This window comes from Aquarana catesbeiana, linkage group LG11 (assembly GCF_042186555.1).
Source record: "Aquarana catesbeiana isolate 2022-GZ linkage group LG11, ASM4218655v1, whole genome shotgun sequence".
NCBI classification, from domain to species: domain Eukaryota; kingdom Metazoa; phylum Chordata; class Amphibia; order Anura; family Ranidae; genus Aquarana; species Aquarana catesbeiana.
Genome location: NC_133334.1, coordinates 81,601,615 through 81,627,661, shown reverse-complemented (window position 1 = coordinate 81,627,661; position 26,047 = coordinate 81,601,615). Strand labels below are relative to the sequence as shown.

The 26,047-nt window shown below is 43.0% G+C and overlaps 1 protein-coding gene across 1 annotated transcript; it reads right to left on the bottom strand.

Moving 5' to 3' along the window:
- Nucleotides 1-1,386: 1,386 nt before the first annotated feature.
- Nucleotides 1,387-26,047, bottom strand: TMEM216 (transmembrane protein 216). Its single transcript, XM_073606056.1, has 6 exons — nt 25,956-26,047; nt 25,791-25,807; nt 19,473-19,566; nt 16,976-17,068; nt 13,174-13,375; nt 1,387-1,672 (listed from the first exon to the last, which is right to left on the bottom strand). Exons 1-6 carry the CDS (start codon nt 25,966-25,968, stop codon nt 1,657-1,659), a joined length of 435 nt encoding a protein of 144 aa, XP_073462157.1. The 5' UTR covers nt 25,969-26,047; the 3' UTR covers nt 1,387-1,656.

Genomic DNA, 26,047 nt, shown 5'->3' with positions numbered 1-26,047 from the left:
CTGCAGAAAAAAATCTCTGGATTGATGGTAAATATTGCTCCAAGAGACATTGGTTTTGTTATTTTATCCTTTCATGGGCTATTTATTTTTGGCCAAAGTTCTGCTCTACAGAGATGTTGTCATTAACCCCCTTCCCAACGCTGCCTCCTGGCCCTTTAAGAACTTGTAGATGCCGGGAAATGGAGGCATTCAGGTCATGTGGCTGCCGCGATTGGTCACATGATCGGGAAGCTCCCGAACGCAAGTATGTATCGGGAACTTTCCGGACCCCGCCAGTGACTGTGCTGGGAGCAGGCAGGGCAGGGTTTTGTGTTTACATAGGGCTGCAGCCGGCGGAAAGAGGTTAAAATAAAAATTAGAAACCAAAACAACCTGCAAAAGAAAAGACTTCATACTTACCCTTCCTAGAGCCTGCATTCATTGAATCTTTGCTCCATTAAAAAGCAAAGCCATCTGAATCTCCCATTAAAGTGGTTGTTAACCCACTTTTGGTCATTTGCATCTGTTTTGTATGCTAATAGAGTGCCCCCCTGTCTCTGTGTTTCATTAAAAAAATACCTCCTTCACCGTATTTCACAGCGGCTCCCAGCGCTCATGTAACCAGCTGTTCCTCCTCTGCCCGTCTTGCAGAAGCAGAGGGCGGGGCCCAGGTTTTCCCGCTGATGTCAGTGGGACGCGAGGAGGAGAGAGGAGACACAGCTGGTCACCTGATTGCCGGGAGCTGCCATGAGATACGGTGAAGGTATTTATTTAATGAAACACGGAGACATCGGGGCACTCTATTAGCATACAGAACGGATAGTGAACCAATGTGTATGTTATTCCTGCAGGAGGAGGGGGGTGGCACTGTCACAGAGAGGACAGACACAGGATAGCAGGGCTGCGGCTGATGGAGGCATGCAAATAGACCACAATGTCAGGGGCTCAGCAGCCATGATTATCGTGGTCTCTTTGCATAGGAGAGGGGTGAAACTGGTAGGATCAGCCAGGTTTTTTAGGTGTTACAGGGGTTCAAATTATACAGCACAAGCACTGTGCTGTATAAATGCTTTAAAGGAACAGAATGGGTGTTTGTCTTTTTTTGGGTTAACAAACGCTTTAACACACTTCCGGGAGTGTCAGAAGCCTAAACCCCACCGTATGCCATGGTACTCCTGCCAGCCCCAGCCACTGCTGTTTCCTGTGATCTATTTTCTTGTACTGGATGATGATATCTTGGAAAAGTTTCATTCACATGGAATAGGCATTGTAGTTGAAGGATGCAAGAGTTCTTTTTTGAAGACAATCCTGTCTTACTGAAGCATCACTGTTCATTAAAACATTAACTTCAGTGTGTGTTAGGGAAGATGCCTTTTGCTTAAAATTAAAGAGAAAAATCGACAATCCTAAAAAAATTACAGTTTTATTTCAAATCTCACAACGGAATAATCACATATTCAAATGCGCAAACATACAACAACCCCTTCCCTCCCCAATAAACACAAAGGCTGCATTCAGTGATCAGTACATCAAGCTGAAGTCTTTCAGTAGTGAGGAAACACTTAACACTGAATGGCGGCCTAGATGGAAGCCTGCGGCTTCAGTGATTTGCACAGCAAACAGAGATGGGACATTCAGGAGTCCAGTAGAGTGATCCTGGCGTAGGTCTTGTAATACTCAATATGATGGTTCCCTGAATAGAGAGAAAAAAACAATTTGTTATTCTACGTGGACAGAAAATTGAAAACTTGATATAGTTTATACTTTTTAGAGTCAAATATATTTTTATTAAGTTTGCAAGGTTATACAGAGCCATTCAACATTGGCAAAACGCAATATATAACAAGTAGCATGGTAGAAATCAGTTCGCCTGTGCACAAACTATACATATAAAAGAGCATAGTATATAAAAATGAATGAATATTAGTTTGGTTTAGTTTCAATACCATGAATAATATAGAAACCATGTTACAGAACAACTACAAATCATTAATTTCAACGTCTGCTATTTATATCATAAAAGAAAGGGAAAGGAGAGGATGGTGAAGTAAAGAGAAAGAGAGAGAAGAAGAAAGAAGGTAGGGAACAGGTAAGGATAGGAGGGTCAAGTCGAGCTGGCAGGCCCTGGGGCAACACATTGGGAGTTCTGGGTAGAGTTTATTAAGTTAGGTGGCTTTAGCAGATTTTTTAGAGCATTTGAGGTGGCGTAATCAATCCAGATTAGCCATATAGTTTTGAATTTATCATAGGTGTCATTGTCTAGGGCGATCATCTCCTCCATTTGCATGATATCATTAACAATGGAGACCCAGGAGGACAACGGTGGGGTAGTAGTAGTCTTCCAGTAGAGTGGTATGAGTTGCCTAGCTGCTGAGAGAAAAAAGCGAAGCAGGGTTCGTTTCTGAGAGGGTATTGAACATGGTAACATGGACAGCAGCGCCACTTCAGGCGTGGGCGTCGTAGGTCTATCGTAGAGGCTACTGTATACGGCAAAGACCTGTGACCATAATGGCTGGATGGCGTTGCAGTTCCACCATATATGGAGATAACTTCCCTCTGGGTCTCCACATCTCCAACAAGTCGTGGTAGTAGAGGGAAAAAATTTTTGTAACGATTGGGGGTCCCTGTACCATCGTGCTAGGAGCTTAAAATTTTTCTCTTGTATATGACAAGAGATGGAGGACTTGTGCGTGAAGTGAAAAGACTTTTGCCAGTCATCCGGTGAAAGATCTTTGCCTAGGTCGGTGGCCCATCTCCTCGTGTAAGGTGGAAGTTGATCGTGAGTCAGTGAGTGTAATAATTTGTAAATGGTGGATAATAGATGTTTAGGTGTTTCCGAGAGAGAACACAGCTGCTCGTAGTCCGTTAGGGGTCTATGAGTGTGGGTGGAGGAAAACAGGTTAGAGCAAAAGTAGGAGATGCGTAGAGCTGTAAGCCAATTACCTCTGTCTCCTGGGAGAACCGGTGTACCCGTGTTAGGGTGTATGAATGAGTTAGCTGTAGGCCAGGTATCTCGTGAGTATGGGCCCACTAGATTGGAGCCCATGCCCTGAGGAAGGTCTGGATGATCGAAGAGCGAAGTAAGTGGCGAGGGGTCAGTAGATAATAGTGTTAATAGTTCCTTTCTATACCACAGGTGTAGTGCTGCAGTCGTTAATGGAGAGCAATTAGCTAAGGTGGACAGCCCTCGACCATATCCCCAGAGCAGAGCTCGAAGGTCAGAAGTGGAGAGGTCTTGTTCTATGGCAGTGGATGCCTTGGGGAACGGGCGAGGGAACCACTCGAGAATCCTAGATAGGACTGCAGCCCTGTGGTACATTTCGAAGTCTGGAAGGCCAACCCCACCCCGAGTTTTAGGGTATGTCAGCAGGGCGTGTCGAATACGAGACATCCCCTGTTGCCAGACAAAGCGTATAGACATAGATCGTAGAGAAGCAAAGGACCGTTGGGGGATAAGTATCGGGATCGTCTGGAAAACGTATAGTAATTTAGGGAGTGTATCCATTTTTAATGTATTGATACGGCCGAACCAGGGTAGTGGTGTCTGATTCCATGTATCTAATTCTTTCCGGATTCGGGATAGGAGAGGAGGGTAATTGAGGTTGTAAAGGTCGGCTAGGTTGGATGGGATGGTAACCCCGAGGTAGGAGATGCCCCTTGTTCCCCACTGGAATGGGAAATTAGTCCGTAATTGTGTGAGGGTAGAGGGAGTTAGGGATATATCAAGGGCTTCCGTCTTAGACATGTTGAGCTTAAAATTACTTAAATCTCCAAATCTGCGGAACTCTTGCATTAAGGAGGGTAGTGAGGTATGGGGTTGTTGAATGTAGACAATGAGATCATCTGCATAAAGTGAGCGTTTAACTTCAGATGACGGCGTCGGTATTCCCACAATGTTATTGTTTTGCCTAATGGCCGTAGCCAAGTGCTCCATCACTAGAACGAAAAGCAAGGGAGACAACGGGCAACCCTGCCTAGTTCTGTTGAATATCACAAATGGGGTGGATGCGGAGCCATTGACCAGCACAGAGGCTGTGGGATGAGAATAAAGCGCCATCACCTTGGATATGAATGAAGGACCGAGTCCAATCTGTTCTAGAGAGAGGCGTAGAAATTGACAGTTAACCCAGTCAAACGCCTTTTCAGTGTCGAAAGAGAGGATGCAGGCCTTCAGGTTGTGTTTGCGGATGTAAGAAATCAGGTGGATCATTTTTGTAGTATTGTCCCTGGCCTCTCTACCAGGGACAAAGCCCACTTGATCTCTATGTATAATGGAGGGTAAGAGGGGTGAAAGACGATTGGCTAGGATCTTGGCAAAGAGTTTAACGTCCACATTAAAGGAGGGAAATAGGCCTATAACTAGTACATTGAGAGGGGTCTTTTCCGGGTTTAGGTATAACTGAGATGGTGGCAGAAAGAAGGGATTTGGAGAGGGGATGATCATCATCTAGATAGTTAAACGCCGCTGCGAGAAGTGGGGCTAATGAATGGGCAAATAATTTGTAGAATCTGGGTGAGAAGCCATCAGGCCCCGGGCATTTACCGGATTTCAATCCTTTAATAGCCAATAGGAAGTCCGAAGACGTCAGGACTTCCTCTAGGGCCGTGGAAGAGTTTATACTTTTTAATTAAAGTTACCTCCAGGCAGATATACAGTGCCTTGAAAAAGTATTCATACCCCTTAAAATTCTCCACATTTTGTCATGTTACAACCAAAAATGTACATTTATTTTATTGGGATTTTTTGTGAGAGACCAACACAAAATGGCACATAATTGTAAAGTGGGAGGAAAATGATATGGTTTTCAAAATTTTTTACAAATAAATATGTGAAAAATGTGGTGTGCATTAGTATTCAGCCCCCTGTAAGCTGATACCCCTAACTAAAATCTACTGGAACCCATTGCCTTCAGAAGTACAATCCATCGTCTTAAAACAGAAAGAATATGGTACAACTGCAAGCCTACCAAGACATGACAGACTAATCAAGGAGAGCTTTAATCAGAGAATCAGCCAAGAGGCCCATGGTAACTGGAGGTGCTGCAGAGATCCACAGCTCAGGTGGGAGAATCTGTCCACAGTAGAACAATTAGTCGTGCACTCCACAAATCTGGCCTTTATGGAAGAGTGGCAAGAAAAAAAGCCATTGAAAGAAAGCCATAAGAAGTCCCATTTGTGAGAAGCCATGTGGGGGACACAACAAATGTGGAAGAAGGTGCTCTGGTCAGATGAGACCAAAATTGAACTTTTTGGCCTAAAAGCAAAACACTATGTGTGGTGGAAAATTACCACTGCACATGACCCTGAACACACCATCCCCACTGTGAAACATGGTGGTGGCAGCATCATGTTGTGGGGATGCTTTTCTTCAGCAGGGACAAGGAAGCTGGTTAGAGTTAATGGGAAGATGGATGGAGCCAAATAAAGGGCAATCTCAGAAGAAAACCTGTTAGAGTCTGCAAAAGACTTGAAACTGGGGTGGAGGTTCACCATCCAGCAGGACAGTGACCCTAAACATACAGCCAGAGCTACAATGGAATGGTTTAGTTCAAAGCATATTCATGTGTTAGAATGGCCCAATCAAAGTCCAATTAAGAATATGTGGCAAGACTTGAAAATTGCTGTTTACAGACGCTCTCCATCCAATCTGATAGAGCTTGAGCTATTTTGCAAAGAATGTGCAAAGCTGGTAGACAGCCCCCTGAGACATGACCCAAAAAGACTTGCAGCTGCAATTGCAGTGAAAGGTGGTTCTACAAAGTATTGACTCAGGGGCTGAATACAAATGCACGCCACACTTTTGCATATTTTTATTTGCAAAAAACATTTGAAAACCATTTATCATTTTCCTTCCACTTCAAAATTATGTGCCACTTTGTGTTGGTCTATCACATAAAATCCCAATAAAAGACATTTACGTTTTTGGTTGTAACATGACAAAATGTGGAAAATTTCCAGGGGTATAAATACTTTTTCAGGGCACTGTAAAAGCCAAAGTCCATGTTTCCTTTTACCTTGAAATGGTTTCTTTGGACCAAGCTGGCCCAAACTGTTTCCATAACCAATATATTCTGGCACGGCCAGTGCTGTATCACACTGTATTACTATCAGCTACATACAGCATTCAATTTGGCAGAGGTGAAAAATGTGACATCATACACCTGCCTCTCCACCTCAGTCTATTACAGGAAGGCTTGTATTCATAAAAATACAAGACTTCCTCTGAATGGCTGAGAAGCACTCCGTCTGACTCAATTTTGTTCTGGCAGCAGATGGAAAGTCATCTATAATTCTGCAGAACACTGTGCTGCATGTTCTATGTAGCTGATGCTAATACAGTAGGATACAGCACCAGGATAACTTAGTTACTGAAATAGTTTGTTTGAGCCTGCTTAGCCAAAAAAAAAACTATTTAAAGTGAAAAAAAAAAAACATGGACATATTAATATAGCACTAAATTTATTTATTAAATGCAAGCACCTGAATTTGACCAGGTATGAACCTTTTGCAGTTCTGGGTTTTTGCATCACAATTGAATATCCAAAACTGATGGTTTATAGCAGATACAGCTCTACCATAAAACATACTGATTACGTTATCTCTCCATTCCTGAATCTCTACTCAACTGAAGCCTTACCTTTCCATTTCTTGCATTGATGAGTTCTAACAAAGTTACAGTCAAATTGGATAAATGGCTCTATGTTTCAGGCTATAACTAGTCTCAAAACCCCTAATACTGGATGCACAGCTACAGTGAGGAAAAAAGTATTTGATCGTCTGTTGATTTTGTACGTTTGCCCACTGACAAAGAAATGATCAGTTTATCATTTTAATGGTAGGTTTATTTTAACAGTGAGAGACAGAATAACAAAAAAAAAAAAAAAAATCAAGAAAACCCATTTCAAAAAGTTGTGAATTGATTTGCATTTTAATGAGTGAAATAATTATTTGACCCCTTCTCAAAACATGACTTAGTACTTGGTGGCAAAACCCTTGTTGGCAATCACAGAGGTCAGACGTTTCTTGTAGTTGGCCACCAGGGTTGCATCTCAGTTCCCTCCACATATTTTCTATGGGATTAAGGTCTGGAGACTGGCTAGGCCACTCCAGGACCTTAATGTGCTTCTTCTTGAGCCACTCTTTGTTGCCTTGGCCGTGTGTTTTGGGTCACTGTCATGCTGGAATACCCATCCATGACCCATTTTCAATGCCGTAGCTGAGGGAAGGAGGTTCTCACTCAAGATTTGACGGTACATGGCCCCATCCATCGCCCTTTTGATGTGGTGAAGTTGTCCCATTAGCAGAACACCCCCAAAGCATAATGTTTCCACCTCCATGTTTGACAGTGGGGATGGTGTTCTTGGGGTCATAGGCAGCATTCCTCCTCCTCCAAACACGGCGAGTTGAGTTGATGCCAAAGAGCTCAATTTTGGTCTCATCTGACCACAACACTTTTACCCAGTTCTCCTCTGAATCATTCAGATGTTCATTAGCAAACTTCAGACGGGCCTGTACATGTGCTTTCTTGAGCAGGGGGACCTTGCTCTGCGCTGCAGGATTTCCAGCCTTCATGGCGTAGTGTGTTACCAATTGTTCTCCTGGTGACTATGGTCCCAGCTGCCTTGAGGTCACTGACAAGATTCTCCCGTGTAGTTCTGGTCTGATTCCTCACCATTCTCATGACGATTGAAACTCCATGAGATGAGATCTTGCATGGAGCCCCGGACCGAGGGAGATTGACTGTTATTTTGTGTTTCTTCCATTTGTGAATAATCGCACCAACTGTTGTCACCCTCTCACCAAGCTGCTTGTGTAGGTCTACAATCTTGTCCCCGACATCCTTGTACCGCTCTTTGGTCTTGGCCATGGTGGAGAGATTGGAATCTGATTGATTGCTTTCTGTGGACAGGTGTCTTTTATACAAGTAACAAGCTGAGATGACGAGCACTCCCTTTAAGAGAGTGCTCCTCATCTCAGCTCATTACCTGCATAGAAGACACCTGGGAGCCAGAAATCTTGCTGATTGATAGGGGATCAAATACATTTTTCACTCATTAAAATGCAAATCATAGTTACATAGTAGGTGAGGTTGAAAAAAGACGCAAGTCTATTAAGTCCAACCTATGTGTGTGATTATATGTCATTATATGTCATTCAGGTGCTTATCTAATAGTTTCTTGAAGCTATCAATGCTCCCCGCTGAGACCACCGCCTGTGGAAGGGAATTCCACATCCTTGCCGCTCTTACAGTAAAGAACCCTCTACGTAGTTTAAGGTTAAACCTCTTTTCTTCTAATTTTAATGAGTGGCCACGAGTCTTGTTAAACTCTCTTCTGTGAAAAAGTTTTATCCCTATTGTGGGGTCACCAGTACAGTATTTGTATATTGAAATCATATCCCCTCTCAAGCGTCTCTTCTCCAGGGAGAATAAGTTCAGTGTTCGCAACCTCTCCTCTAACTAAGATCCTCCAGACCCTTTATTAGCTTTGTTGCCCTTCTTTGTACTCGCTCCATTTCCAGTAGATCCTTCCTGAGGACAGGTGCCCAGAACTGGACAGCATACTCCAGATGCGGCCGGACCAGAGTCTTGTAGAGTGGGAGAATTATCGTTTTATCTCTGGAGTTGATTCCCTTTTTAATGCATGCCAATATTCTGTTTGCTTTGTTAGCAGCAGCTTGGCATTGCATGCCATTGCTGAGCCTATCATCTACTAGGACCCCCAGGTCCTTTTCCATCCTAGATTCCCCCAGGAGGTTCTCCCCCCAGTGTATAGATTGAATTCATATTTTTGCCACCCAAATGCATTATTTTACATTTTTCTACATTGAACCTCATTTGCCATGTAATTGCCCACCCCATTAATTTGTTCAGGTCTTTTTGCAAGGTTTCCACATCCTGCGGAGAAGTTATTGCCCTGCTTAGCTTAGTATCGTCTGCAAATACAGAGATTGAACTGTTTATTCCATCCTCCAGGTCGTTTATGAACAAATTAAAAAGGATTGGTCCCAGCACAGAGCCCTGGGGAACCCCACTACCCACCCCTGACCATTCTGAGTACTCCCCATTTATCACCACCCTCTGAACTTGCCCTTGTAGCCAGTTTTCAATCCATGTACTCACTCTATGGTCCATGCCAACGGACCTTATTTTGTAAAGGTAAACGTTTACGGGGAACTGTGTCAAATGCTTTTGCAAAATCCAGATACACCACGTCTACGGGCCTTCTTTTATCTAGATGACAACTTACCTCCTCATAGAAGGTTAATAGATTGGTTTGGCAAGAACGATTCATCGTGAATCCATGCTGATTACTGCTAATGATACCGTTCTTATTACTAAAATCTTGTATATATAGTCCCTTATCATCCCCTCCAAGAGTTTACATACTATTGATGTTAGGCTTACTGGTCTGTAATTCCCAGGGATGTATTTTGGGCCCTTTTTAAATGTTGGTGCTACATTGGCTTTTCTCCAATCAGCTGGTACCATTCCAGTCAGTAGACTATCTGTAAAAATTAGGAACAACGGTCTGGCAATCACTTGACTGAGTTCCCTAAGTACCCTCGGATGCAAGCCATCTGGTCCCAGTGATTTATTAATGTTAAGTTTCTCAGATCTAATTTTAATTCTGTCCTCTGTTAACCATGGAGGTGCTTCCTGTGTTGTGTCATGAGGATAAACACTGCAGTTTTGGTTACTGAAGCCCCCCGATTCACTCGTGAAGACTGAGGAGAAGAAAAAATTCAATACCTTTGCCATCTCCCCATCCTTTGTAACCAGATGTCCTTCCTCATTCTTTATGGGGCCAATATGGTCTGTCCTCCCTTTTTTACTGTTTACATACTTAAAGAATTTCTTGGGATTTTTTTTGCTCTCCTCCGCTATGTGTCTTTCATATTCTATCTTAGCTGTCCTAATTGCACCCTTACATTTCTTGTTGCATTCTTTATAAAGTCTGAATGCTGAGGATGATCCTTCAACCTTGTATTTTTTGAAGGCCTTCTCCTTTGCTTTTATATGCATTTTTACATTGGAGTTAAGCCATCCAGGACTTTTGTTCGCTCTTTTAAATTTATTACCCAATGGGATACATTGGCTAATGCCCTTATTTATTATGCTCTTAAAGCAAACCCATCTCTGCTCTGTATTCTTTGTTCCTAAAATTTTATCCCAATTTATGCCTTTTAGCAAGGTTTGTAGTTTAGGGAAGTTGGCTCTTTTGAAATTCAGTGTCTTTGTATTCCCTTTGTTTCCTATTTGTGTGATTTATACTGAAACTAATTGACCTGTGATCGCTGTTACCTAAATTGCTCCTGGCATTGGTGAACATGACACATAGTTTAGACCGGTCGCATATTGTCCTCGTATTGGGTGTTTCGAGATTGCAACTAGGACTTGCTACTATACTCACCTTGTGTTTTTGTGCTTTGGTTAACCTACCACTAATGCCCCCAATACTACCCTCTGGAATATCTTCCGCGCTGGCTATCTCTGCCTCTGGACCCTCCCCCCCCATCGCCTAGTTTTTTTGAAATGCGTTTTTCTGGATATTTTTTTGTTATTCTGTCTCTCACTGTTAAAATAAACCTACCATTAAAATTATAGACTGATAATTTCTTTGTCAGTGGACAAAACCTACAAAATCAGCAGGGGATCCAATACTTTTTTTTCCTCACTGTAGCCATAGAAACATAAAAAGGCATATAATACCTACCCTGGCCCCTAAAGTATGGAATAAACCCCTTGCATTTTTGCTTGGGCATGATGCTAAGTGATTACATTTCATCATATCAGGACTGGTATAATATTGCACCCCTTTATGTAAGGACCACAGTGACTGGTGCACCTGGAAATACTTCCCTTCCTAAGTTTAATGCATCAGTCTAATGTTCATAAAACTGAGAAAAAAAACTAAGAAGGAATCCAGTCCCCTTGAACAATGCGGACAGATGACAGACCATGTTATGTTAGCTGATGTTTTGGTTAGAAACAAAATTGCACTTATGGGTACATCTAAGCTGCTAGCACATCATTTATGAATAAACAATAACAGCCCTCAATGTGAAATCGTTCAAAACCAATAGTCCACATGTGTGAAGTGCAGAATATTTGATTATAGATAGAACCCCAATCTTCCTTGTGTATCAGTGTAGATCGAAGAGCCCGACAAAAGCCCCTCCCATAGTGCACCTTCATAAATAGATCCAATATACGCTTCCCAGAACGTTTTGACTCCTTGGAAAAGAAGTCAAAAATGCTTGCAACTGAGAGACACAGCCTAGTACTCGGTTGTCATCATCCTTGTTTTCCAAGTTAAGATATAATTCACCTCTCTCTGGGCCGCACGACTTGTGGTGCCCTCTTGGTGATTGATATAGGCCACTACTGTGGTATTGTCGAATTGGATCCTGACAGGATAATTCCGTAACCTGAACATCCAGGCCCTCAGGGCCAATCTCTCTGCCCGGATCTCTAGAATGTTGATGGGTATTTTCCTTTGGACAGTCGCTTCTTCCCGGACTGCTCCCCAACTCAAAAAGGCTGACATCTGTTGTTACCATGTTCCAGCTAGGCGGTAGGAAAGATCTTTCCCTTCTGCCTATTCTTGGTTATCAACCACCAACTGAGGCTCCGGTGCACCCTGGAGACAGACACACTGGGAAATCTAGAGCTTGGACCTATTTGTTCCAAGCAGACAAAATACTGTTTTGCAGAAGCCTCAATGAAACTAAGTAACGGCCTCAAATGAAGCCACCACCTTTTCCAACAACCTCATGCAAAGTCGAATAGAAGGATTCTTCTTTGCTATAACCATCTGAATCATTTTCTTTATGGCACTGATCTACGCCTGAGACAAGAATACCTTTTCCTGGGCTGTATCAATAATCAGACCCAAGTATTCCAATCTCCTTGATAGTTTTTTAAGGAGGATTTCTCTAGGTTGAGAATCCGACCTTGGTATTCCAGGTAGTTAACTGTAGATCATACTTTGGTCTAAGCGGGCTACCGACTGGTCTATCAAGAGGTCTAGGTAAGCTATAATCGTTATACCTTGGGGCCTTAATCCGGCTACAGGAGGGGGCCAGACCTTTGTAAATACTCGAGGTGCAGTAGCTAGACCGAAAGGCAGAGCTACAAAATGAAAAAGAGGATTTTCTACCTCGAACTATAGATATTTCTGGTGAAGAGGGAAATATAGGTACATGGAGGTATGCATCCCTGATGTCCATTGATGCCAGAAGTTCTCCACCTTGTAGGATGGAGACCACTGATCGGATTGACCTAATGCAGAAAGAGCGGATATTCAGAACCGATTTAGATATTTGAAATCTAGAATGGGTCTGACATACTCATTTGGGTTTGGTAACGTGAAAAGGTTTAAATACAACCCCAATCCCTGCTCTTGCATGGGAACCACTAAGATCAATCTTTTGAGACAAAAGATGGTCCAATGCTTGAAAGAGAGACTTCTTTTACTCTGGAGTCTGAGAAAAACGAGGAGATGGGGACCTTTGGAACTCAAGTTTGTACCCTAGAGTTTTTGAGGAAGTCTGCAGCCTACGGCACCTGGCATTCCTAGTAGGTCTCCCATCCAGGTACCGACCAGGCCTGACCCTGCTTAGCCTCTGAGATCAGGCGCTTTCAGAGTAATGTGGCTGTAGGATCGGACACTCTTCCTGCCAGACCCTTGAGAACTGCGGAAGATGACCACTACCTTGCTAAAGGAGCTGAGCATAAAGGTGATGGACTGGCCAAGCATGTCTCCAGACTTCTAAACCCTATTGAGCATCTGTGGGGCATCCTCAAATGGAAGGTGGAGGAGCACAAGGTCTCTAACACCCACCAGCTCTGTGATGTCGTCATAGAGGAGTGGAAGAGGACTCCAGTGGCAACCTCTGGTGAACTCCATGCCCAAGAGGGTTAAGGCAGTGCTGGAAAATAATGGTGGCCACACAAAATATTGACACTTTGGGCCCAATTTGCACATTTTCACTTAGGGGTGTACTCACTTTTGTTGCCAGCAGTTTAGACATTAATGGCTGTCTGTTGAGTTATTTTGAGAGGACAGCAAATTTACACCATTATACAAGCTGTACATTTCTTCAGTGTTGTCACATGAAAAGATGTAATAAAATATTTACAAAAATGTGAGGGGTGTACTCTTTTTTGTGAGATGTATTAGCTGACATTACCTGCAGAATGTTATGAGTGCAGCACAACTGAGTATGGCTTCTAAAGCATAGAACAGCAGAAGAATACAGCTCAGCACGGTCTCCAGCCGCAGGGCATAAGTCTGAAGAAACAGGAAATACAGTGCAAGTAATCCTGCTGGAATGGTTAGGCCCATGCTGACCACAAGGGGGAGCTTCCGCTCACACTGGTTCCCACGACATCCTGTAAAACAAAATAGTTAATAGAAATAAATGACCATCTGCTTTAACATTTGTAAAAAAATAAAAGGAACATTTGAAGTGCACATATCATGTATGCAGATTTCTTGCTAAAAGCCGATTTTTTAAATTGAACATGCATATACCCGAATATAATAATCCTTAAAGCAGGCCTTCACCCTCAAATCAAAAGTCCCTCTTCTCCACCACTATATCAATATCGGCTTTTTTTTAATGAAAATTGGTTTGGTCCCATCTCCTATACGTGTTTTTTTTCCTAGGCAAACTATGAGTACTGTGCTTGCTGTCCCTTCTGTCATATCCCGGGGGGCAGTGACGTCACACACAAACATGGTGGTGCTGGATCAGAGCGTTGGCTGCATAGAAGAGGATCTCAGCAGGACAACGCTGGATCTGCTGGGTGGAGGAGTATCTAAACTGTAGAGAATCTGCCACAAGGTAGGCAGGGGTTAAAAAAAAAGGGGGGGGGGGGGACAAGAGGTAAAGATCTGCTTCAGAGCACAACTACTGAGCTTTTAGTTAAAGTGGTTCCAAAGCCTAACCTTTTTTTTACTTTAATGCATTCCTTGCATTAAAGTAAAAAATGTTTAGGCGTGGAATGTTGCCCTGACCCTTATACTTACCTGCGCCCTCATTCGATCCAGCACTGTGCACATCTGCAGCTCTTCTCTCCACTCACTTCCTGGTCTCACTGGCTTTGCTGGGGTACCGGGAGCCATTGGCCAGCCAGTGATGCAGAGGGGTAGAGTCCCACTGTTTGTGTCAATGGACGTAGCAGCAGGGCTTGAGAGCGAGCACTCACAAGTGCCCCCACTGGAAGCGGCTTCCTGTGGGGGCACTGAACAGGGAGAAGGAGCCAGCAGTGGACCCAAGAAGACAAGGTTTGAGGCCGCTGTGTGCAACTCAATGCACAGGGCAGGCAAGTATAGAGATATCTGTTATTTAAAATAAAAAAATTCCTTTTCAATTGCTTTAAATATCATCCAGGTAAATCAAAACACAAAGTTTTACAGTTCATCACACCCTGCCAGCATGTTGCAGACAAGGAATACTGCTCTCCGTATGAAACAGTGGTCTCTCTGCAGAGGTCTGACATGCCCACTGCTGTGTCAGAGCTAGAGCTCTCCAATCAGCAAGCTTTACTGATTTCTGAGCTATAAGTCTGACTTTGCAGGGTTGACTTAGGACAACTGCTGTGTAATAAAGAGGCATCATATCATTAATCCCTTTCCACCCAGTCACGCTGTCCCTTTAACAAGGTCTTTATGTCCAAGGGGCGGAGAGGACCAGAAAATCATATAACCACTCTGACTGGCTGTCATAGTGGCCACGTGATTCTAGTCCTGCTGACTCCCGATGCATATATTATCTTATTCCAAAAAGAGGACAATATCTTTAAGCTGATTACATTCACAAATATATTTATAAAAACTTGAAGACTATAGATGAACCTTGTATTCTTGTTGTCCTTGGTGTAGGTTTCTCTTTGTGAAAGTACAATGAATTAATAATGCCTTACACAGCTCATCAGGTGCAAATGTCCTGCAAGTGTTTCACAATGAGATCTTATAGCATGCATCCAGGTCACGGTTTTCAGCTATGGAATTACATTTTAATGAATGCTCACATGGTAAATAATTCATTACTTATACGTCTTTATTCTGCAGCTTCCCTGGGGACCCTTCATGTCCAACATGGAATGCACAAAAATCAACAAGGATACATTATGTTTGACAGAACCCTACAAGCAGCATTTTTACCTCTGGGCCATATTACCTTAATACCATCTGGTGCAATGCACTAGATCTAGTGTCCTATATACACTAGAAAATAGCACAGATATTATTTGCATTTGGATAGCATACTTTTGTACAGATTCCAGTTTAACCACTTGCCCATGGGCACTTTTACCCCCTTCCTGCTGAGGCCAATTTTCAGCGTTCAGCGCTGTCACACTTTGAAAGACAATTGCCCAGTCATGCAACACTGTACCCATATGAATTTTTTTTCACACAAATAGAGCTTTCTTTTAATGGTATTTAATCACTACTGTTTTTTTTATTCTAAACAAACGAAAAAAAAGACAGAAAAAAAACCCCCAAAAAACAATCATTTTTTTGTAGTTTGCTATAAAATTTTGCAAACAGGTCATTTTTCCTTCATGGATGTGCGCTGATGGGCATTGATGAGGAGGCACTGATGGGCACTAAGTGGAACTAAAGGGCACTGGTAGGCAGCACTGATAGGTGACACTGATGAAAAGGCACTGATTGGCAGCACTGTTGGGACTGCACTGATAATCAATGCCCTGATTATCAGTGTAGATGTTCCTTTTACACAAGCTGGTTAACGGCTCTCCTCATGCTGTTAGCGTGAGGAAAGGAATGCCGATAACCTGGCTAGTGTTTACATTGTGATCAGCTGTTATTGAACACAGCTGATCACGTGGTAAAGGGGCCACTGTGATTTGCGCTTTATTCCATTCTGTGATCAGCCATGTCCTAAGGACGCAGCGATCACAGAGCACACAGGTAGTGTGATCACAGGAGGATGTCCATGGTAGCCATCTTTTGGGTATAGCACAAGCAGGAAGAAGTTAAAGAACCCTGTCACCAGATTAAACAAATAACCGCAAAAGCATAAAAAAATCAAGTATATTAAATATCCTATAAATATAGCTTACCTACAGTATTTTTCTTTTTATAAATGATTTCTATTCACCTGCAATGTGCTATTGAACTTGCTAGCTAATTTGATACCTCCAGGAAGAATTAATTCCCTAGCACAGCCGCCTGCCTCCTTGCACATCATAGCCCTTTTCTTCTTTTAGGAGTGTCTATATACTTTCAATGCTGGCCCAGCTCCTCCACACCTCCCTACATAGACTTTTATGTACCCTCCAGGGAAGTAGCAAAGGGGAATACCATAGAGTGTCGCTTAAGTTACAGCTCCGAATTTACTGGGGCTGCTAACATTGCAACCAAGATGGTGGCTCCTAGCATCAGTCTCAGGACTTTGGGATGTCCACACATGAGAGGCTTTTAAATTACATCCAAGAAAAATTACACTAAATGCTAGAGTTAGGCTGGAATTCTGTTTTAAGGCAGAGCTTCACTCAAAGGGGAAATTGCGCTTTAAAGTAATATTAAAGGTTTGGGTTTTTTTTTTTAAATAACAAACAGGTCATACTTACCTGCTTTGTGCAATGGTTTTGCAAGCCCGGATCCTCTTCCTCTCAGGTCCCCCGCCGGCACTCCTGGCTCCCCCCCGTTGATCAGTGCCCCCAAAAGAAAGCCGCTTGCTCTGGGGACACTGGTGGATGCTCGCTTCCAAGCCTTGCTCTATGCATCCATAAGACACAGAGCTGTGGCTCAGCCCTTCCCCCTTCTCTCTCTACTGGTTGTGATTGACAGCAGTGGGAGCCAATGGCTTCTGCTGCTGTGTCACCCAATGAGGCGAGAGAGACCCAGGACAGCTGAGTTGGATAAAGAGGAAGCTCAGGTAATATGGGGGGGGCACAGACAAGGTTTTTATTTTTACAGTTAATTCTGGTTTAAACACTCCTAATGGTGCATCTACTCACCAAGAAACAATCTTGTAACTTCAATTCCAAGGTAGAGAACAAGAATCACCACTTCCAGTATGAGGTTAGAGGTGGGGTATGGTAAAATAAGTCCTGGGAAAAAAAATGAAAATTGTGAACTTCATCAAACCATAATGTATTTGATAGCTGGTTTTCACCGCTGAATTATTTTACAGTCTGGAGTCCTTTTACATTCTATTGTTTTACATTTCAGAAATGGTGAGAATAAAAGACTAAAAACAACAAATTGACTATGGGGGTTATTTACGAAAGGCAAATCCACTACAAGTGCACTTGGAAGTGCAGTCGCTGTAAATCTGATGGGTAGATCTGAAATGAGGGGAAGCTCTGATTTTATCATCCAATCATGTGTAAGCTAAAATGTTGTTTTTTATTTTCCTTGCATGTCCCCCTCAGATCTACAGCGACTGCACCTTCAAATGCACTTGTAGTACAAAGTGGATTTACCACTTGTAAATAACTCCCTTTATGTATCAAAATATTAAAATGGAACCCCGCCTACAACTGCAGGTCAACTATATACACATTATAAAGAGTTTGGACACCTACCTGCTTTTCTCTTCTGAGAGAGCACAGCAGTGCCCATGATGCAAGTGTTAAATGGGCAGGTCTTTCTACCATAAACAAGGTACTCCTACACTCACCATGAGAGTTATGGGGGCCCCCACTGGTAGCCTCTTGAAAATGTTAGTTGCTTGGCCAATTTTTAGCCTAAGTGCAGCTAAAATTGAAAAACAGATTTCAACTAAAAAAAAAAAAAAAAAAAAAAAAAAGAGAAATCAGCACAAGGGACACATCCAACGGACTGTAAGTTATGTCCCTTGTGCAGATTTTTCTGTTTTTAATTTTAGCTACACTTGGGTTTTAACTTTGAGTCACAGGCAGAGGCATGCAATACGTTATTGTAAAATGATTATCTTTACATGTGTTCCAGGTTAGTGACTCTGAAAGCAGAGGAGCCAGGGCACCAGTATGACAGCCAAGCAAATAACTTTCTCAACTGGAAAGGTCAGCATGGCTAGCCTACATGACAGATTTCCTGCATCCCCCTAACCCTTTCACACCGAGCCGCCCATAGCGTTGGCGGTAAAACGCTGCTATTTTTAGCGGCGTTTTACCGTCGGATTTGCGGCCCATTTCGGCAGCTAGCGGGGCGCTTTTACCCCCCGCTAGCGGCCGAGAAAGGGTTAAAACCGCCCGCAATGCGCCGCAATAGCGGCGTTTTGCCGGCAGTATCCCAGCACTGCCCCATTGATTTCAATGGGGAGCAGCAGTGGAGGAGCGGTAAACACACCACTCCAAAGAAGCTGCTGGCAGGACTTTTCCTGACGTCCTGCCAGCGCACCAATCCAGTGTGAAAGCCCTCGGGCTTTCACACTGTAGACAATGGAGCAGCTGTTTGAGAACGGATTGCAGGCACTATTTTTAATGCTATAGCGCCTGCAAAACACCCTCGGTGTGAAAGGGGTCTAAAGGAAACTTGTACTGGCAGAAACACCTATTGCTGACCTCTCCTGATGCTAGGCTCAATGCTGCAACCTGTGACCAATAAACAGGCCAAAATGCTCAAAAATCGTTTTTTTAAAAGTGGCCTTCTCCACTCTATCCATCACTAAATCTGGATGGAGATGCCCATGAATGAGCAGTCTAATCCCATCTAATAGTGATATATCTCTTTAAAATGAGTTCACATGCTGGAAGCTATTGCCCATAGGAGCGGTGATCAACTCTCTTGATATAGGGGCCTCAAATGTGGACCCTAACTGACCATAGGGGCACGCATAATCTGTGAAAGTCATAAAGTGTGTTGTAGATACTCATTAGAGTAATGTGGCAGATTCATGTACATGGTGGTAAGGTGACCGACTACATCTACACCTCCAGATATGTTTCACAAATACCTTATGGAATCACCCCCATCAGCAATGTAATGCTACAGAAAGTTTTCAGAGGGCACAGCCATGCTATAAGACAGGGGTCTCCAAACTACGGACCACGGGCCAAATCCAGACTGCTGCATGTCTTTCTGTCCTCTGATATAAGGGGGGACTCTGATGTAACGGGGGCTTTTGAGGGGGACCCCAATGTAACAGGGGCTTTTGAGGGGACCCCGATTGTAACGGGGGCTTTTGAGGGGGACCTCGATGTAACAAGGGTCTTTGATGGGCTCAAGTTTTATTTGAAATGTATGTGCTTTGTTTTGTTTTACTGAAGTTGTTTTTCTATTGTTCCAAATAACATCTTGCAGATTACAAAAAATTCCAAGTGAAATGTATTCATTAATTTCATATTGATTCATTTATTTATTAAACTGATTTTTTTTTTTTGGCCCTTGAATACTTGTAAAATATACAATGTGGCCCCCAAAATGAATAATTTGGAGACCCCTGGTCTTTAGAATACCACGATGCAAACATTCATTTTAGCATAATTCAATGGGCACCACTGCAATAAACTGACTGAGACGTCTACTTACCTTTATATATAAATATGAGGACTTCAATCAAGAAGTAGGAGGCACAGTACCATCCATTGAGGAAGAACAGAACTTCCAGAGGAGTAGAGGACAGCTAATCTTGTAAAGGAAATCTCATTATAATGCTGATTGATCACATAAGCTGCTACAGCGCCTAAAAATATATCAGTTGCTGGAAATGTTACATTGTGTGAATTCCAACTACAATTCTGCATGGAAGCCATAGTGAGCCGGGTCTGACACTCAACACAACATAAAAAATCTGTTCTGTCCATCTGACCAAAATCCCATGTTCATATGTTCTACAACCAGTAGATTACTGGATCCTTCATTATATGACAACACATCACTCTGTGCATTATTAGGATCACAATACTTATCTAAAGCTGGCCATACACTAGAAGAAACCCCTATATTCCACTGGAAACTGTGAAAGGCGACTGCAAAAAAAATGATAAGACAAGGACCTACTATACAGAACATCTTGTAGATCTGTGCAATCACAGCACACATTACAATCTGCTGAAGTCTAATGAAAAACATTGCCGCTCATCACCCTTATGTACACACTATCCGAAAATCGGAAAAAAAATACCACTTTCGACGCAATCGTACGATAATCGAATCGTTAGTACAGAGCTTTCGAGAGCCGATCAGGATCATCCGATATTATTAGATCAGACGAGCACGAAAATTTTCTTCGTACAATATCAGATCGTGCGATTTTCGTTTAGTCAGTACAGTTGTCGTCTGAAAATACAATACAAAATACATTGCAACACATGACATCACTTCCGATTTTTTTTTCTGTCGTACGAAAATTTTTGCGACTTTAGTAACCTATTCGATTTCTACTTGCGACTATTAAGCGGAAAAAGTCGTACGATATTGGGATCGTGTGTACGGGCCATTAAGCTGGCCATACATGGATTGAAATTGGCCGGTTCAGCAGAAACCAGCTGAATTTTGATCACTGTATGGGCAGGCTGATTGTACCCATATGGATCCATTGATTGACTTGGGTACAACCAGCATGTCGGATTTTAGGCATGTGATTATTGCCAGCGTCTATAGGCGCTAGCAGTAATGATTGTGTTCTGCGGGCCAGGAAGGCTATCCACCCCGTTCTCGTGGTGGAAGTAAATAAATTGAATTTATTGGTTGAACCAGATGGAATTGTGTCTTTTTCAACCAGACTAACTATGTAACTATGAATCATCTATGGGCTGCCTTATACAACCTAGCGCTATGCTTATACGGTAATTAAATTGCACATTACATGACCAGCCACATGCTGACAATCTCACAACATCCACCCAGCTGCCCACCTACAGTAAAGGCTAAATACCAGCCAGGAGGTTCGATGCTTTGCATCGCAGTCGCTGCAAATGAACACAATATGCTGAGTTGACAGCCGGTACTATCTGTCAAATTTGGCCATTAAAGTCAATGGGGTCGTGCCGCAAGTTTTTGGCTTGCAGTTGCAGTGCATTAGCCCCATTATAAACTGCTGGCAGAAAGAAAAAAAGAAAAACAGGCATTCAAGAGACATCAGGGCTGCCTCCTGAATGGCTGACAGCAACAATCTGAAAAGTGATCCACCGCAGATCGCTTTTCAGAGCTTTGGCTAGTGTGAACCTAGCTTAAAGCTGGTCACATGTTACAGTCTAAAATGTACAATGTCTGTCTAACTAGGAAGTACCTATAGAGGGTTATTTACTAAAGCTTAAAAGTGAAAAATCTGGTGCAGATCTGAATAGAAACGAATCAGCTTTCAGGTTTTATTGCCAAAGCTTAATGGAAAAAACTGAAATTGGAAGCCAATTGGCTACCTTGCACAGCTTCATGGATTCTGAGTGCACCAGTTTTAGTAAATCTACCCCATAGTGGCAGGGAAGTCTAGAGATTGTGCAATCACATATGTGATAGATGAGGGCTGGTAGGACTCTGGGTATTTCAGCTTCTGATTTAACACAAAAAATACACACATATAATTATTTCTACAAGGAAACCCACACAACCATTTTAAAAGTACATGTCATCTGTGGCCAGCTTCTTCTCCAGTGTTTTTTGAGCTGGCCCATGGACAACATGAGCGCCAGATTTCGTGCGGGCTCTCTATGAGACACAGTATAACCCCTTCATGTCTAAGCCTATTTCTGACATTTGTTGCTTACAAGTTAAAATCCATATTTTTTGCTAGAAGATTACTTAGAACCCCCAAACATTATAATATATATATTTTTAGCAGAGAAGCTAGAGAATAAAATGATGATTGTTGCATTATTTTATGTCACACTGTATTTGCGCAGCGTTCTTTCAAACGCAATTTTTTGGGAAAAAAAGACACTTTCATGAATAAAAAAAAAAAAAATAAATAAACAGTAAAGTTAGCCCAATTCTTTTGTTTAATGTGAAAGATGATGTTACGCCGAGTAAATCCATACCTAACATGTCATGCTTTGAAATTGCGCACACCTGTGGAATGGCGACAAACTACGGTACCTAAAAATCTCCATAGGCGGCACTTTAAAAAAAAAATAACGGTTACCAGGTAAGAGTTACAGAGGAGGTCTAGTTCTAGAATTATTGCTCTCACTCTAACATTTGTGGTGATAATTCACATGTGTGATTTGAACTCCGTTTACATATGAGGGCAGGACTAATGTGTGCGCTTTCTTTGCTGCGTGAACTTGCGGGGACCAGGGCACTTTAAATAAATACATTTATTTTATTTATTTTTATTTTTTTACATTGTCTCTTTAAAAAAAAATGTGATCACTTTTATTGCTGTCACAAGGAATGTAAACATCCCTTGTGACAGTAATAGGTGGTGACAGGTACTCTATGGAGGGATTGGGGGGTCTAAAAGACCCCAAATCCCTCCTTTGCACTTCAAAGTATTCAGATCGCCAAAAACTGCGATTCTGACTACTGTAATTTTTTTTTTAAATGGCGCCATTGGCAGCCAAGTAAACCGGAAGTGACGTTGTGACGTTGCTTCCGTGTTTACACAAAGGAGACTGGATTGAAGCCATTTCCGGCTTCCTTCCAGTCCTACTCTAGCCGGCGGAAGTGCCGGATTGCGCATCGGGTCTCCCGGTGGGATGAGAGGCCCGGAAAGAGCAGCAGAAGGCGGCGGCAGGGGGAGGGGTTCGCCCCCTCTCACTCCTTGGGGTGCGGCTTTCAGTGGCATTGGTTGTTATCCCTGAAGAGCCGACCGCCCGCTCTAAAAAACGGTACCGGGATGATGCCTGCAACTGCAGGCATCATCCCGGTATAATCCCTTAAAGCTGAGGCCGCATATGTGCGTACAGTTGGTGGGAAGGGGATAAACAATAACAAAATAAAGAGGAGTCTTTTTCCCCCAAATCTCGCAAGGCATTGCAGTTTCTACATCAGATCCCCCTGGAAGGCACTGGTGACGTAGCCTTCCCAGGAGGCAGAAGAGAGGCTCTGGCTATTCATCAGTCAGTGCCTTGGGAAAACAGGAAGTGAGAAAAATACATTTCAATTTACATGTGATTGTTTATAGATCTGCATGCATCAGCAGTTAAAGGTCTGCTTCAAAAGAGATTTTTTTTTTTTTTTTAGGAGGGTACAGGAGAGGCTGGTTTAGACTCTCAGCAACTCGTTGAGAGGCTGAGCCAGGTACCGGTCCAGGGTTGTGGGCGAATCTCAGCCATAGTTTTGCTATCTTTGGCTTTACTGCTCCTTTAAAGCGAACAAATCCCATAGATTCAGGCCCTAAAATTGGATTTGGCCCACTTTGAAATTTTCTTTAACTTGCCGCTGCATCTCTGGACCAGGAAATGATCGGGAAATTCACAGGCAGCAAAAAATAAACTACCAGTGCTTTTGAACCCTTCTCTACTCTATCGAAAACAAGGAAAAAAAACGGGGCTATACACACACACAAATGTAAAAAAATGCTGCGTTCAGATCTGTAAATCGGGTCTGAATGCAGCTATATTGTATTGTATAGGGCCCAAGCACACAGCTGCACACATCAGTATAACTGCAATTGTAAGGAGCTGTAAAACCAAAATGTAGAATCTGTGTAATCAGTAATTTACGCATCTAATTGCACATATATACAGTATGTACACATGTAAACCTGACCTAGTAAATGGAAGAAGAAAGTTACAGATCTGTACTATGCAGTCAGTGCCCAAGCAGGTGGTCCAGTGATTTGGGGAATAGAAATGCTTCTGTTTAATCTGCCATGGTGCTGCATATGTGATCAGTTATGACACCAACCATTTCATAGTTTGTTTGGTTGAGGAAACAAGCAAATGTGACAGTTAGCAATACCGGCATTCCAGGAATGTAACTGTTTTTAACCACTTCAATACCAGGCACTTTCCTCCCTTCTTGCCCAGGACAATTTTCAGCTTTCACTTTTTAAATGACAATTGCGCAGTCATGCTACACTGTAGCCAAACTAAAATTTTTATCAGTTTCTTCCCACAAATAGAGCTTTCTTTTGGTGGTATTTGATCACCTCTGAGGTTTTTTTTTTTTTTTTTTCCTAAACAAATAAAAATAGACCTAAACATTTTGAAAAGAAATATGTTTTTCTTCGTTTCTGTTATAAACATTTGTAAATAAGTACGTTTTCTCTTTCACTGATGAGGCTGCACTGACGGGCACTTATGGGTGGCACTGATGGGCATCACTGTAAAGGCACCACAGGCAGGCATTACTGATGGGCACCATGTGGCATCAAATATGGGCACTGATTAGCATACTTTTTGGGCACAGATTGGCATCCCTGGTGGCCATGGGTGTCATACCTGGTGTTCATCAGTGGTGGTCAACCCCGGTGGTCCTGGGTGGGCATCCTCGGGGGTGCTGCACTGTTAACCCCTTCCCGCTGACCTACGCAGATATGCGTACTCGGCTTTCCTGGGGTTATACCAGGATGATGCCCGCAGGTACCGTTGTTTACAGCGGGCGATCGGCTACCCGTGTATAACAACCGATGCGGCTAAAAGCCACTCGGTTGTTATACCGGAGGAGCGGGAGGGGACATCCCCCCCCCCCTCCCACCGCCTCCCGCCACTGTTACCGGGCCTCCCGTGCGATCGGGAGGCCCGGTGTCCAATCGGGTACCTTCAGCGGCTGGGGCCGGGCTGGAACGAAGCTGTGGGCGGCTTCGTTCCAGCCTTCTTGTTGTAAACGCGGAAGCGACGTCATGACGTCACTTCCCGTTTACTCGGCTGCCAATGGCGCCGAATTTAAAAAAGTACACAGTATTCAGAATCGCCGTTTTCGGCGATCTGAATACTTTGAAGTGTAAAGGAGGGATGGGGGGTCTTTTAGACCCCCCATCCCTCCATAAAGAGTACCTGTCACCACCTATTACTGTCACAAGGGATGTTTACATTCCGTTGGACAGCAATAAAAGTAAAAAAAAAAATACATTTTTTTTTAAACACAATTTATAAAGTAAAAAAATAAATTAAATAAATAAATAAAAAAATTTTTTTAAAGTGCCCCTGTCCCCGCGAGCTCGCGCAGCGAAGAAAACGCATACGGAAGTCGCGCCCGCATATGTAAACAGTGTTCAAACCACACATGTGAGGTATCGCCGCGATCGTCAGAGCGAGAGCAATAATTCTAGCCCTAGACCTCCTCTGTCACTCAAACCTGGTAACCGTAAAAAAAATTTAATTCGTCGCCTATGGAAATTCATAGGTACCGTAGTTTGTCGCCATTCCACAAGTGCGTGCAATTATAAAGGGTGACATGTTTGGTATCTATTTATTTGGCGTAACATCATCTTTCACATTATACAAAAAAATTGGGGTAACTTTACTGTTTGGATTTTTTAAAATTCACGAAAGTGTCCCTTTTCCAAAAATTTGCGTTTAAAACACTGCTGCACAAATACCGTGTGATATAAAATATTGCAACAATCGCCATTTTATTCTCTAGATTCCCTGCTAAAAAAATATATATAATGTTTGGGAACTCTAAGTAATTTTCTAGCAAAAAATACGGATTTTAACTTGTAAACACCAAATTTCAAAAATAGGCTTAGTCATGAAAGGGATAATCAATCAGCACAGACCCCCCTGTCAGGAGAGCATCCGATCTTTTCTGCTATATCATGTCTCTCTCTCTCTCATATCATTCTTTGTTCACTTTGTGTAATATTATCTCTGTATACAGCAATCAGCACACACAGGGCTAAGCCTGGCAGTCTGCTGGGACTTGTGTTCTCCAGCCTGTAGGATGCGGTGACACCTCTCCCACATATCTCCTCTGGTGTCACCAGCCTCTCCTCCACCATCACAGCAGCAGAAAGGATACAACCCCACGTCTTCTCCCTGCAGAGGAGACACAGATCACACTGGTTACATGCTGGAGATCGCCGGTACACAATGACTGCCCGCTGCCTCCGGTATGATGCCTGCCACGGGAGTCTCACTTCACCGGCGGAAATGTCAATAAACATCGCTTTGTATGAATGCTCACCTTTAGACGCCATCTTTGTTGCTCTAAGGACGCGGATTTCGTCACTTCCTGGATACCGCGGACAGATCTGTAGTGATGGGCGGGAGAGGGGC

What these genes read in the sequence shown, in the direction of transcription:
- TMEM216 (XM_073606056.1), bottom strand. An exon ending in CCTCATATTTATATATAAAG is followed by an intron (nt 17,069 to 19,472) that starts GTAAGTAGACGT and finishes TTTTTTTCCCAG; the next exon opens with GACTTATTTTACCATACCCC. An exon ending in AGTTACAAGATTGTTTCTTG is followed by an intron (nt 13,376 to 16,975) that starts GTGAGTAGATGC and finishes TTTGTTTTACAG; the next exon opens with GATGTCGTGGGAACCAGTGT.